Here is a 12,983-nt window from a genome sequence, read left to right as displayed (position 1 = left end):
TTATTTAGGGCCGCACCCGCGGCACATGATGGTTCCTGGACTAGGGGTCAAGTTGGAGCTGTAGCCGCCAGCCCACACCAGAGCCACAGCAACGTGGGATCCGAGCCGCGTCTGTGACCCACACCACGGCTCACGGCAATGCCGGATCCTTAACCCACTGAGTAAGGGCAGGGACCGAACCCGAAACCTCATGGTTACTAGTCAGGTTCGTTAACCAGGGAGCCATGACGGGAACTCCCCTTTCCCGGTTCCTAATTCCTTTCTCAGAAGGAAAGGGGAGTCAGCTTCAGCTTCGGCCTCGGCCTCTCTGGATGCCTAGACAAAACATCCTTTGAGTTTATTCACCTAGTGTGACTTGTCGATCTCTTGGTGATGAAGGAGATCTAAAATGTGATGCCAGATCCTTCTTCCAATTGCCAGATTCGATGTTGTTAAAACAACGGCGGAGGGCAGCCATTTCAGCTAGTCTTGTATTTCTAAAAAAATCACCGATGAATCCCTGTCTCTCATCTTAATGGTCCTCCAATCTGAAGATTGAAAATGATCTCAAGGGTTTACCTCAGTTAGCAATTTGGGACCTTGAGATGGTCACAAAAGCCCATTGACATGTACAGACTATCATAATGCCACTGCTTCAATATGATTCAGAGCATATATATATACTGCCGTGTGATCTGAGGACATCAACGCTGTGTCTAAAGGACAAGAAGAGGAAAGGAAAATCACTCCTGCCATTGATTCTCAGCCTCAGGATTGTAAACGTCAAAAGATCCAGATAGGAAATCTCCCATCACTGATTGGAAGGAATAATCTGTGTTAATCACAACTGTGGCATAGGTAGCCATCAACGCTGTCAAACGGCTGGAATAAATGTGCAGGCTTTGGGCAGAGGCCACCCTCATGGTCTCCCTCTGGTCTCTTCAGGGGCAAAATAGAGAGAACAAGATTAAATGATAATATTATGTTGAACCATATAATATGACTTATAAAGGCAACAATTTCATGTGGTTCAAGCTAACAGTAGTAATAATAATAAAAGCTAACAATTATTTTTTTTGCCTTTTTTTTCGGGGGCGGGGGCTGCACCCATGGCATATGGAGGTTCCCAGGCTAGGGGTCGAATCAGAGCTACAGCTGCCAGCCTACACCACAGCCACAGCAATGCGGGATCCTTAACTCACTGAGCGAGGACAGGGATTGAACCTGCATCCTCATGGATCCCAGTCAGGTTCATTAACCACGAAGGGAACTCCCGAAAGCTAGCAATTACTGAACACTAAATCTGCAGCGAGTGTATCACAAACACCATCTCCTTTCTCACAGGCAGGTGTGCGCGCGCGCGCGCACACACACACACACACACACACACACACACACCCCATTCATATGAAATAGCTACTAGCCTTTGCCACCAGTGTTTACAAATAAAGAAATGGAGGCTCAGGCCACAAAACTTGAATGATAAGAGACAAAATTTCACACCCAGTTCTATCTGATTCCACTGCCTCCTAAAGATACTTTAAGTCTAAATTTCTGTAATTATATTGAGGAATTAGCTCCATCTCTAGGCTAGCATGTCTACCTGACTGATTCTTGAGCATGCTTGACAGGCTAATAAATAAGGAACTGTGAGAAAGATGGTGACTTCTCCTGGGGGTTTCAGTTAGATACTTAGGCGAAGCACTGAAGAGTCTTTCCTGGAACGTCTCAAGACTCAACTACCAAAAATTGCCACTAAGACTCCAACTGTCGGAGGCCCCTCCTTAGGGACAAGAGGAAGCCAACAGCATGAAAAGGGGAACTGACCTACCAGGGTTTCATAGGCTTCCGCATTTGGAGGACCTCTTTTAAAACACAAACACTTACTTCTAACCAGTCCCAGTTATTTATCAGTCAATCCCTAAACGATAACGAACACTTCAGCAGGAAAGTGGAAAGGCAGATTGGCAAGGTCCCCTCAAGAGGAAGAGCCCATTCTATCCTCACTTCATTAACTTTTCACAGACATGATTTTTAGTGGCCCAACAAGCCAGGGAAGTGAGTAGAGCCACACTGTACACACAAGAAAATGAAGGCACAGAGAGAGAGGTTAAGTAATTTACCCCAGGCCACTGAGCTAGCTTGGTGCTGCACCAAACTCATCCTCCAGACGTTTCCTGCCACCAAACTGCTTGAATATGATGATTCCACAGCTCGCTGAGCCCAAGTACTGTCATTAATAACAACTTCTCATTGGCCTCCCCCAAGCCTGGACAAATTCCACCCCAAACATCCTCCACCTCCCCCACCCACCTACTGAAAGAAGATACACTCATCCCTCCTATACCCAAGGGGCACTGGTTCCAGAACCCCGCAGAGATACCAAAATCCAAGGATGCTCAAGTCCTTTATCTAAAATGGTGTAGTGTTTGCATATAACCTACACACATCCTCTCACATACTTTAAATCATCTCTAGATTACTTATATAGTACAATGCGAATGACACATAGAGTTGCCAGTACATGGCAAATTCAAGTTTTGCTTTTTGGAACTTTCTGGTATCTTTTCTTCTAATATTTTCCATCTGCAGATGTGGAATCCAAGGACTGTATAAAGGTATGAAATAGTTCTGAACAGACCATATGAGGCTTTGAAGAACCTGTCAATTAGAAGGGGCTACAAACCAATAAGGTCCAAGAGAAACTCCCATTGAATAAGACTGTCATAAAGAATCCAAAAGGATCCAGTCCTAGTAACAAAAATTCACTTAGACTGGTCGCATATCTGACTGGAAAGGCTCAAAGTTTCACTTTTCCTTAAGCATCAGGGAACCTTCTGGTCAACCCCATCTGCCACTGACATCTTCTTTTTTCACTTTCCATGTGGCCATTTACTTACACATCACACAGTTCTTGCATATCTATCTGTGCATGTGATCAGTGAGATGGTAAAAGTGAAAATTCCCTGAGAAACTGAAAGTGTTATATAAATACGAGGCTACAGGCAGGAACACAGAAACACATTTTAACATGATCATTGAGTACCTACAGGAACTGATTTTAACATATGAATTATTTACTGGGGGCCTACTAGATAACAATATCTGGTTTTCCTAAAGGAGCAATAATCTCAATTGTACGTCATCAGCAAATAATTAGTAAAGATTGTCTAATGTTCAATTTTGTCAACAGTTGTGTCCGTAATTTTCCCAGTTAAAATCTGGACACAACCCAAAACAAAAATCCCACTTTGGGAGTTCTCTTGAAATGCAGCAGGTTAAGGATGCTGCATTGTCACTGCAGTGGCTTGGGGCACTGCTGTGGCGCAGGTTTGATCCTTGGCCCAGGAACTTCCACATGCGTAGGTGCAGTCAAAAAAAAAAAAAAAAAAATCCCACTTTGAAGTAAGATTAGAATTTGGCTTATTCTTGGCTCCAACTCACAGTGTTCACTTCACGTCATCAATGCAAGGTGTTCTGGAAAACTTACCTTATCCTGTTTGTTGCCAAAATGACTAAGATACCATAGACTACAATTCGGGCTGGCTCCCTCAGGAGGATTCCACGTCCATGTGACTGTGCAGAGGTTTTCGACAGAAACACTCAAATTCGTCACAGGTGGCTGAGTTTCTGTGCAAATCAAGCACAAGAAATACACTTAGCAGCAGCAGTCAGTGTTTTCAGTGGTTCATTCAACCCATTCCTTAGAGGCCAAGAATCATAAACCTGAGTTAACAAGAGCTAACACAGGCAGCCTGCTAAATTCTCCCCACATATCAATCCAGTGAATCCTCACAACAACCTTATGAGACATCAGCCTCATCTTAAAGATGAGGTGACTGAGGCACAGGGTCAGTGAGTCACCTGCCCCATATCCCATGGCCAGTAAACGGCAGAGCTGAGAGGCAGACCCAGAAAGCGTGAACACAGAGATAAGTATATTCCTTTTTTTTTTTTTTTTTGTCTTTTTAGGGCCACACTCTCGGTATATGGAGGTTCCCAGGCTAGGGGTCCAGTCGGAGCTGCAGCCACCGGCCTACACCACAGCCACAGCAACACCGGATCCGAGCCGTGTCTCTGACCTATCCCACAGCTCACGGCAATGCCCGATCCTCAACCCACTGAGCAAGGCCAGGGATCGAACCCGCCTCCTCATGGACCCTAGTCAGGTTCGTTACCGCTGAGCCACGATGGGAACTCTGACAAGTATGTTCTTAAATGTCTAAGCATTCCTCCTGCAGGTATTTGGGGTTCCCTACACTTGTGGTCCACAGGTCACTCAATACAGACACGTGAATCTCAGCAGTTCTAGGAGCAGTTTAAGCAGCTCGTCTTTAATCACGCTTGCTAACGTGACCTGGTAATTGTTTTTTATAACTTTTCCAAAGAAGTACTGAGAAAGAGATTAAACAGCCCTTGCTGCTCCCTAATCCTCCCCTGAGGTCTGACACTAAACAGCTGGAATGGTAGCTTCGACTAATCTGAAGAGGGCAAGAAAAGGGGAGAAACTGCGAATGTCTTAAAAAATGTGCTTCTCTTGGAGAAAACCCACCACTGTCTCTCCCAAATATTTACTGACTCTATTATTCTGGACCTAGCTCTAGGATCAGGGAAAGGAGTTTTCATGCTCCTGCCAAAGGCAGGGAAGTCCATAGAGGAGGGAAAGGAAATCATCCTTACAAACTTTCCCGAGGACGTCTTCTGAGACCACGAATCCCAAAGTCATCGCCCTTCTATACACCAGATGGGGCGTATCCAGGGCTTCTCTGTCCTATCTTTGCAATTCTTCTGTAAGTCGAACGTTATTCCAAAATAAAGGTTATTACACTAATTTAAAGAACGATCCCCCAAATTGTCTAAAGTGGCAAACTTAATCATTATTAATTACTTAAGGATTCCAGCTACATTAATTTATCCATCGGTAGAGTGCTATTTTATACCCTAGGCCAATTTGATACCCGACTTTGGAGTGCTCTGGCCTCTCACCTAATCTGCCATATTTATACCGTCGCCTTCCTCTTTAATTGAACCCCAAATTCCCATTGTCCCCAAACATCAGCCCCGCAGGCACGAAGTAGTTGCGATTTCCCCCAAAGTCAGTTTTATACACAGCAGACTGCACAGGCCCTCGACTCTCAATATCCATTCTGCCTTTCCTGCCTCGACAACCATTAGCCTTCCCGAAAGGTAGAGCCAAGGCCCAACTGTAGGGAGGAGGAGCCCACAGCAGATCAAATCCTCAAGGACGCAGGAAATCCTACTGCACTGCATGAAAAGGCAGCCAGTGCCAGGGAGCATCCATGGCACAGGCGACCGTGATTTTAAGTTATGATTGGAAGTGGTGACAGCCGTGTACGGCTACTCCATTTCGGCCTTTGTAACATCACGTCAATGATATGTTCGAAGACATGTCATCTGTCAGGTCTAGAGCCTCTAATGAAAACCCTATTCCTACTGAAGACTACCAACTCTCTCTTACTGTGCAGTTTCCAGAAACACCCCGAAGCAACAGTCCAGGAGAGCTGGTTTGGCACTTGCTGACACTCTGCCTTCCTACCCACCTCCCGCTCCCACACAAAAAATGAAAGCCCTGATCGTGAAAATATTGGCCATTGTGGTATGCTTAAATCATGCCCCAATTCTCAAGGGAATTGAAGACCTTTTTAAATCTTATTTGTTCACCTCAGTATTTCAACAGAACAACAGCCCGCCCTCTTTCCAGTCTCTCCAATGGGTTTCATTCTGCACCCCACCCCGTCTGCTCCGAAGCATCTTTAGTCAGATCTTCTAACTGGTTTTCATTTGGCGGCACCTGTGGCTACCTACCAAGCTTCTCCCCCAACCCGCAAAAAAAAAAAAAAAAAAAAAAAAAAAAAAGGGTTCCTTCCATTTCGCTTGAGATTTTTCTACTTCTTATTAGTTATTTCTTTATCTTGGCTGTGCCCATGGCATGTGGAAGTTCCCAGGCCAGGGATCAAATCTGCACCGCAGCAGTGACCCAAGCTGTGGCAGTGACAACACCGGATCCTTAACCCACTGTGTTGCAAGAGACATCCTCTACTTCCTATACTTTAAAACACACACAGACTCGTGGAAAGTTTATATTCAATCTCCAAATGTTTATAAATATATCTGAATGTGTGGATGAGGGTATAATACATCCAGACATATACATAAACCAGCAGAGACTGTACTTTTTGTAAAGGTCTCTAACAGCTCCTCATATGTAAGACGTACAATTCAGCATTAGTAGAGTCATTAAGAGCATGGACTCTGGAGCCAGACTGCCTGAGCTCATGTGCCAGCTCTGCTATTTACTAGCTGGCAAGTTACTTAACCTTTCTCTGCCTCGGTTTTCGCATTTATAACATGAGGATCATTGAAAAGAAATAACCTAAGGAAAAAGGGTTACGATGAGGGTTAAACGAGTTAACTCAGATAAAAAGCTCCCAACAGTGCCTGGCACAGAACAAGGGCTGTGTAAATGCTTGCTATCTGCTCGCTTGCTTTCTGAAGAGACAAAACAGTTCTAAACAGCTGCTTTGGTTTTCTACGGGATTGACCTGCACGCACATGGCCTTGGAGACAGAGCAAGCATCCCTTCTGCCTGAGAAGCTTTCCTTACGCATCTCTTTCCAACCCATTTCGTATGGGTTGATGGCTGGCAGAAAGGGGAGCAGAGAGGAGAGAGGGACTCAAGGAGCTCCCTCGACTAAACTTCCAACCTCCAGTCGATCTGTACGGTCATCAAGCACAACATCCCATTCTAGTTAGGAATTAGCACCATCAATGCTGTTTCTGATAACAAGGCAATGTTGCTCTCTCCTGTTCAATCGCAGGAGCTGGCAGAAGCATGCGTATTTCGGGAAAAGTCAAGGAAATCACAAGTCATACATGAGTCATTCAGCTCCTTCCTTTACATTCACTGGGTCATTAATCTCTTTCAGTGTTTTTTGCAACACCTCTCTTAATCATCCCGATCACACTAACCGGGGTGCTCTGCTGGGCCCGGTGAGACCGGCAGACATACACCAGTAAGGCCGGGTCCTGGACAGACGACACAACACATCTTTCTAGTGGCCACCTCTCTGCCCAGCTTCACACCCCAGGGAGTCCCTCACACTCCGTCAGGCATGTCTCCCTGCTGGCTTCTCCTCCGGTGTCATTACCCTCACGCTGTGCCCCACTCAGGTTCAAGGGCAAAGGAAGCTGCCCGGCTCCTTGCTGAGCACAAAGAGGTATTCTCACTCTTACTTCTGGGTCACTGCTCCTGCTAGGCCCCCACTGGGAATAACTTCTCCACCTACTCAAAATGTCACCCCCCCCTCAACGTCTAGCTCAAATTTTAGCTTGTCCACGACACTGCCAGCTCTCAGTTTCCTGGCTTCTGAAGTTATTGTTTGGACCACACACTCTGGCGATTATAAAGCAAGTCTCCAATTCATGATCATTCTGCTTCATACCAATGGCCTGTCCGTGCCTACATGGGTGCCTGCATGGGTGCCCACCAGTCCTGCCTGGCCACGCTGGGAGGGTTAGCGCCTCTCCCAGCCAAGGACTCCCCTCACTTCTGCAGAGGGAGACACTGAATACAGTGGTTACAGGCCTGGCCTCTGGAACCAGGCTGCTGGGGTTGGAAGCCTGGCTCCTCCAAGCTACCACCTATGAGACGCTGAGCAAGGCTCTGGGTCTTACTATGCCTCAGCTTCCTCATAGACAAAATAGGACTGATAACAGCACCTAATGGACAGGTTCTGTGTAAAGATCAAATGAAACAGGAGTTCCCGTGGTGGCTCAGCAGTTAGCGAACCCAACTAGCATCCATGAGGACGCAGGTTCAATCCTTGGCCTTGCTCAGTGGGTTACACGGCTCAGATCCAGCACTGCTGTGGCTCTGGCATAGGCTGCTGGCTAGAGCTCCAATTGGACTCCTAGCCTGGGAACCTCTCCAGATGCCATGGGTATGGCCCTAAAAAGCCAAAAAGCCAAAAAGCCAAAAAGCCAAAAAAAAAAAAAAACAAGATCAAATGAAACAGTGCAAGTGGAAAACTTAGTACGCTGCCTGGCATAAACACTAAATCCTAGTTGTTCTTAAGACATGTCATGGTGTGGGCTACCAATCTAAAGAGACCAAACTAAGCTGGTAACCAAATCATTTTTTATAAACACTCAAAAGATTAGAGCTGGAAGAGCCCTTAGAATTTAGAGAGTTCAACCTCCTGTCACAGATAAAAAAGCTGCTGCACAAGGGAGAGGAAATGACCAGCCCTGATATTCCACAGCTGGGAAATGTTGGACCACTAAAATTCAAGTCCCCGACTTGTTTTTTAAAATCTGTCACCGTGCCTCAATGCAATTCTATCAATATTTCCAATGGGAAACAAGTTTCTGTATTCTAAGTAACCAAGTCACCAATGAACCTCTGTGACAAAACTGATGAAGTTGGGGGTTGCCAGTATTAGCTAGAGGGCCAGCTGTGTGTTGTTCCAGGTGTGTGTGGGAGGGAGTCTGTGCCAGGGAGGGTGCTGGAGTAGCACTGGGAAAATCAGGAGACTAATGAGACGGGTGACCCTAGACAAGTCCTTTCCCTTCTCTGGACTGCAGCTGCCCTATATATATAATTATGGAAACTGGATTTCCCCAAGTAAACTACAGGCACTTGGGGGGGGGGGGGCGAGGATTACACTGTACATTCTAAGGTTCTAAGTGAACCTACAGAGCCTGGCTCAGTACTAAACAAGAAAAGCACTTGAATTTTTATTTATTTATTTATTTATTTATTTTTGTCTTTTTAGGGCTGCCCCTGGGGCATATGGAAGTTCCCAAACCAGGGGTTCAATCGGAGCTGCAGCGGAGGGCCTACGCCAGAGCCACAGCAAAGTGGGACCCCTGAGCAGTGTCTGCAACCTACACAGCAGCTCAGGGCAACGCGAGATCCTTAACTCACTGAGCGAGCCCCGGGATTGAACCCACATCCTCACAGATACTAGTTGGGTTCGTTACTGCTGAGCCACAATGGAAAGTCCTCACTTGAATTATTAGCTGACCAACTTCAAACCTCCCCAGGTCTCTATTCCAAGGCCACCTTTTCAGTGGAGGTCTTCCTACTCCACCTTATTTACAATGGCAGCCCCCTCCTCTGCGTTGTTTTCCTCCAAAGTACTTCTCGCCATCTGACATACCTTATATTTCACTCCCGCCCCCCTTTCTCAGACTCTGCCAACTGCAGAGAAGCACCAAAGGGCAGGGACTCTGTTTTGCTCATCTGCGGCATTCTCAGCCCCTAGAACACAGCCTGGCAGTGAGCCGGCTCTGCACACGTTTTGTTGACTGAATCAACACAGGGCAGCGAGGTTTCCTAATCAACATTTCAACTTGGGTTTCAAAGTACAACACGCTGGTGAAATTGCAATAAACAAAACTGGAAGCGTTTGTGTCAACATGACAATAAAACCTATCGACTTTGGATCTACTATCCTCACCAAGAAGGTCCGGAAAAAGCCATCCCTGAGCAACTCATCAGCCCCCACTTTTCACAGTAACTCTTGGTTGATTAATTTGAAATTGCCGCACGGGGGGGGGGGGAGGGGCATACACGAACGCTCTATGTTTGCAACTTTTCTGTAAATTGAAAATTATTCCAAAGTATAAAGGTTGCTTTTTTTTAAAGGAAAATATTAAAGAAAGGCATCCACGCGGATGCTGCTCCGGGTTTCCCACTGGATTTCTTGGACGCCAGAGGAGGCCGTGACCCTCACGTCCTTTTCCTTCAGGAACTAGGAGCCTCAGAGGTTGCCTCCAACTCTCACTCCCTCACTAGACCCGCTGCGCTAGAAGCCCCGGCGGGTCCCCGGCTCGCCGGGACCTCGGTCGCCGTCCCCGCGGGCTTCTGGGCCCTCAACCCCTCCCGGGCTCACGGGCCACATGCCCGGTCCCGACTCCGCGGCCACGGACTCGTTTCGGTCCGGCCCCGGGCTCCTCGGCGCTTCCCGACGGCCAAGGGACGTCCTCCGGCCCCTCCGCCGCTCTGGGTCCTTCACCTCGAGCCGCACGCGAGTGGCGGCGGCGGCGGCGGCCGCGGGGGCATCGCGGAGCCCGCCCCCGGCGCCCACCGCCGCCCTCGGCCCGGCGGGCCTCTCGGCCGCGACCCCCGCCGCCCCGGGCCCCAGGGGCCGCACTACTCACCTGCGGGCGCGGCCAGCCCGCCGCCGCCGGCGCAGAACAGCAGCGCCCACAGCCCGTAGAGCCGCGCCGGCCGCTCCATGCAGCCCCTCGCTCGGAGCCCGGCCGGGCAGCAGCCGCGGCAGTCTCCGCCTCCTCCGCTCCCTCTCCCACTTCCCGGCTCCGCCGCCCTGGAGGCCGGGGGCCGGCGCAGACGGGAAGGGCCGCCCCGCCCACCGGCCGCAGGTAACCCCTGGCGGCCGGCGCGGGTGGAGGGGCGGGGCGTCGGTGGCTCCCGCAGCGGCTTCTGCTGCGCAACACCTGGCCCTGCCGCAGCCCAGTCCCCCGCCCCGAGGCGGATCGCCGGCCAAACGGAACTTCCCCGACCGCGTCGCGGCCCGGCCCCCGCGCCTGCAAGCCGAGCGGACCGTGCAGACCGGCGGAGCCCCGGACGTGCTGGGGGAGCTGTATTCCACCGGGCTCCCCGGGCAGGGCCTTCTCTGGGAACGAGCCTTGGCCTGGGAGTCTGGAGACGCGGCTTCCAAACGTGGGCCTCTGAGCCCTTGTTTCCTAAACTCTGACTCCCGAGTTAGTAATCCCAGGTCTGACCTCAGAGGGTGGACTTGGAAGACCAGAGGAGGGGATGTGGCGGGAGCATGCTTTGTAAACAGGATGAAAAGTATATTTGAAATCTGTTGATAATGGGGGGGGAGGAAGCAAAAATTGTAAATATGACCGACAGTGCCATACTATATACTTGGATTTTTAAAAATGTTTCCTTTTTTGGCGGCCCCACGACATATGGAATTCCCGGGCCAGGGATCCTATCCAAGTCGCAGTTGCTACCTAGGCCGCAGCTGCAGCACCGCAGGATCCTTAACCCGCTGTGTCTAGCCAGGAATCAAACTGGCGTCCTAGCGCTCCCAAGAGGCCACCGAACCCGTTGCGCCACAAAGGGATGTTTTTAAAGCTCACGACCAACTTTCTACATACTGCTTTTTCATACATATAGAGAGATGGAAGGTGGGTGGCTGAGGCTTAATGTCGCTGGGGATGGAGGAAAAGAGGAACCCTTGGTTTCCTATGGCTGCTGTAACAAATTACCACGAATTGACTAAAAACACCCCAGTTTTATTATATTAGCGTTCTGGAGGTCAGAAGTCCCACTAGGGTAAAATCAAGGCGTGGCTGGAGCTGTTTTCCTTCTGGAGGTTCTAAGGGAGAATCTGTCTCCATGCCTTTTCCAGCTTCTGGAGGCCGACTGCATTCCTTGGCCCCTTTCTGTACCACTCAGACCTCTGCTTCCCTTAGCACATCTCCTGCTCTGACTCTGACCCTCCTGCCTTCCTTTTTCTTTTTTGAGAAGCCTTGTAATTAGATTGCACCTACCAGATATCCAGAAGGAACTAGTGGTTAGCAGTGGGGACGGGAGGAGTGGGAGGTGCAAACTATTGGGTATAAAATAGGCTCCAAAGGGAGTTGCCCGTCGCGGCTCAGTGGTTAACAAACTCCACTAGTATCCACGAGGATGCAGGTTCGTATTCCTGACCTCACTCAGTAGGTTAAGGATCCAGCGTTGCCAAGAGTTGTGGTGTAGGTCGAAGATGCGGCTCAGATCACATGTTGCTGTAGCTGTGGTGTAGGCCAGTAGCAACAGTTCCAATTCAACCCCTAGCCTAGGAATCCCCATATGCCTCGGGTGCTGCCCTAAGAAGACAAAAGATGAAATAAATAAATAAAACAGGCTACAAGGATGTAGTCTACACTGGGGATATAGCCAATATTTTATAATAACTGTAAATGAAGTGTAACCTTTAAAAATATATAATTTTTTAATGTTAAAGGAAAAAATAGATGGAGCCTACTAGATAATCCATGATAATCTCCCCATCTCAAAATCCTTTACTTAATCACACCTACGAAGTCACTGTTGCCATATAAAATAACCAGCGTATTCATAGTGGTCTCGGATTAAGACATGGACACTGTTGAGGGGGTATTATTCTGTCACCACCCCTCAAAAAAGATTCAAGTCTGGATAGGTGATGAGACCCACTGACTGGGGTATATTTTGGTTGAATTCAACCAATGTACACATCTGAAATCTGTTGCAAAAAAAATAGAGCAATAAAAATGCTGATCATACACCTAGTCTAGACCCTACTCAAAAGGTATGGGGATGTTTAACCGATCTGAAACAAAGGCTTCACTCTTGGAATTAAGGTCCTTAAGGACAATAAACATTTATCATCCTTCCAGAATCTCTGGTAGACACTCATTAAAAGCAGGCTCTGCCAACAAAGAGCTGCAGGCATTATGAGGGGCGATCGCAAGAGCAAGAACAGGAGTTCCCGTCGTGGCTCCGCAGTTAGCGAACCCAACTAGCATCGGTGAGGATTCGGGTTCGATCCCTGGCCTCACTCAGCAGGTTAAGGATCCGGCGTTGCCATGAGCTGAGGTGTAGGTCACAGACACGACTTGGATCCTGCGTTGCTGTGACTGTGGTATAGGCCGGCAGCTACAGCTCTGATTAGACCCCTAGCCTGGGAACCTCCATATGCCATGGGTGTGGCCCTAAAAAGACAGGAAAAAAAAAACCCACCAAAAAAACAAACAAACAAGACAAACAAACAAAAAACCAAAGGCAAGAATGGGGAACTGGCAGACACCAAGAAGGGGTAACTTATGCGGGGGCAGAGGCAGGGGCGGCTTCCAGGAGTCAGGCCCGCCTGTGCTGAATCTTGAGATACTGAGTCTTGTGGTTCAAAGTTCAGAATAAATCCTTGCCTGTGTGTATTATTGAACAAAATAAAACACTTTATAAACTATCAAAGCCAGCAGAG

General features: G+C 48.4%; 1 protein-coding gene across 1 annotated transcript in view; it reads right to left on the bottom strand.

The window, feature by feature from the left end:
- IL13RA1 (interleukin 13 receptor subunit alpha 1) overlaps nucleotides 1-10,243 on the bottom strand; it is a 54,060-nt gene extending 43,817 nt beyond the window's left edge. The window contains 2 exon segments of the mRNA NM_214341.1: nucleotides 3,470-3,609; nucleotides 10,165-10,243. Coding sequence (NP_999506.1) covers nucleotides 3,470-3,609; nucleotides 10,165-10,243 — 219 coding nt within the window.
- Between the last annotated feature and the right edge of the window lie 2,740 nt (nucleotides 10,244-12,983).

Source organism: Sus scrofa, chromosome X (assembly GCF_054392235.1).
Source record: "Sus scrofa isolate SSC_HxYL_T2T_F1_AM1 chromosome X, Sscrofa_HxYL_maternal_Yorkshire_Landrace_v2.0, whole genome shotgun sequence".
Taxonomy (NCBI): Eukaryota; Metazoa; Chordata; class Mammalia; order Artiodactyla; family Suidae; genus Sus; species Sus scrofa.
The sequence above is the reverse complement of the archived record's forward strand: the minus strand, read 5'-3'. Positions and strand labels throughout refer to the sequence as shown.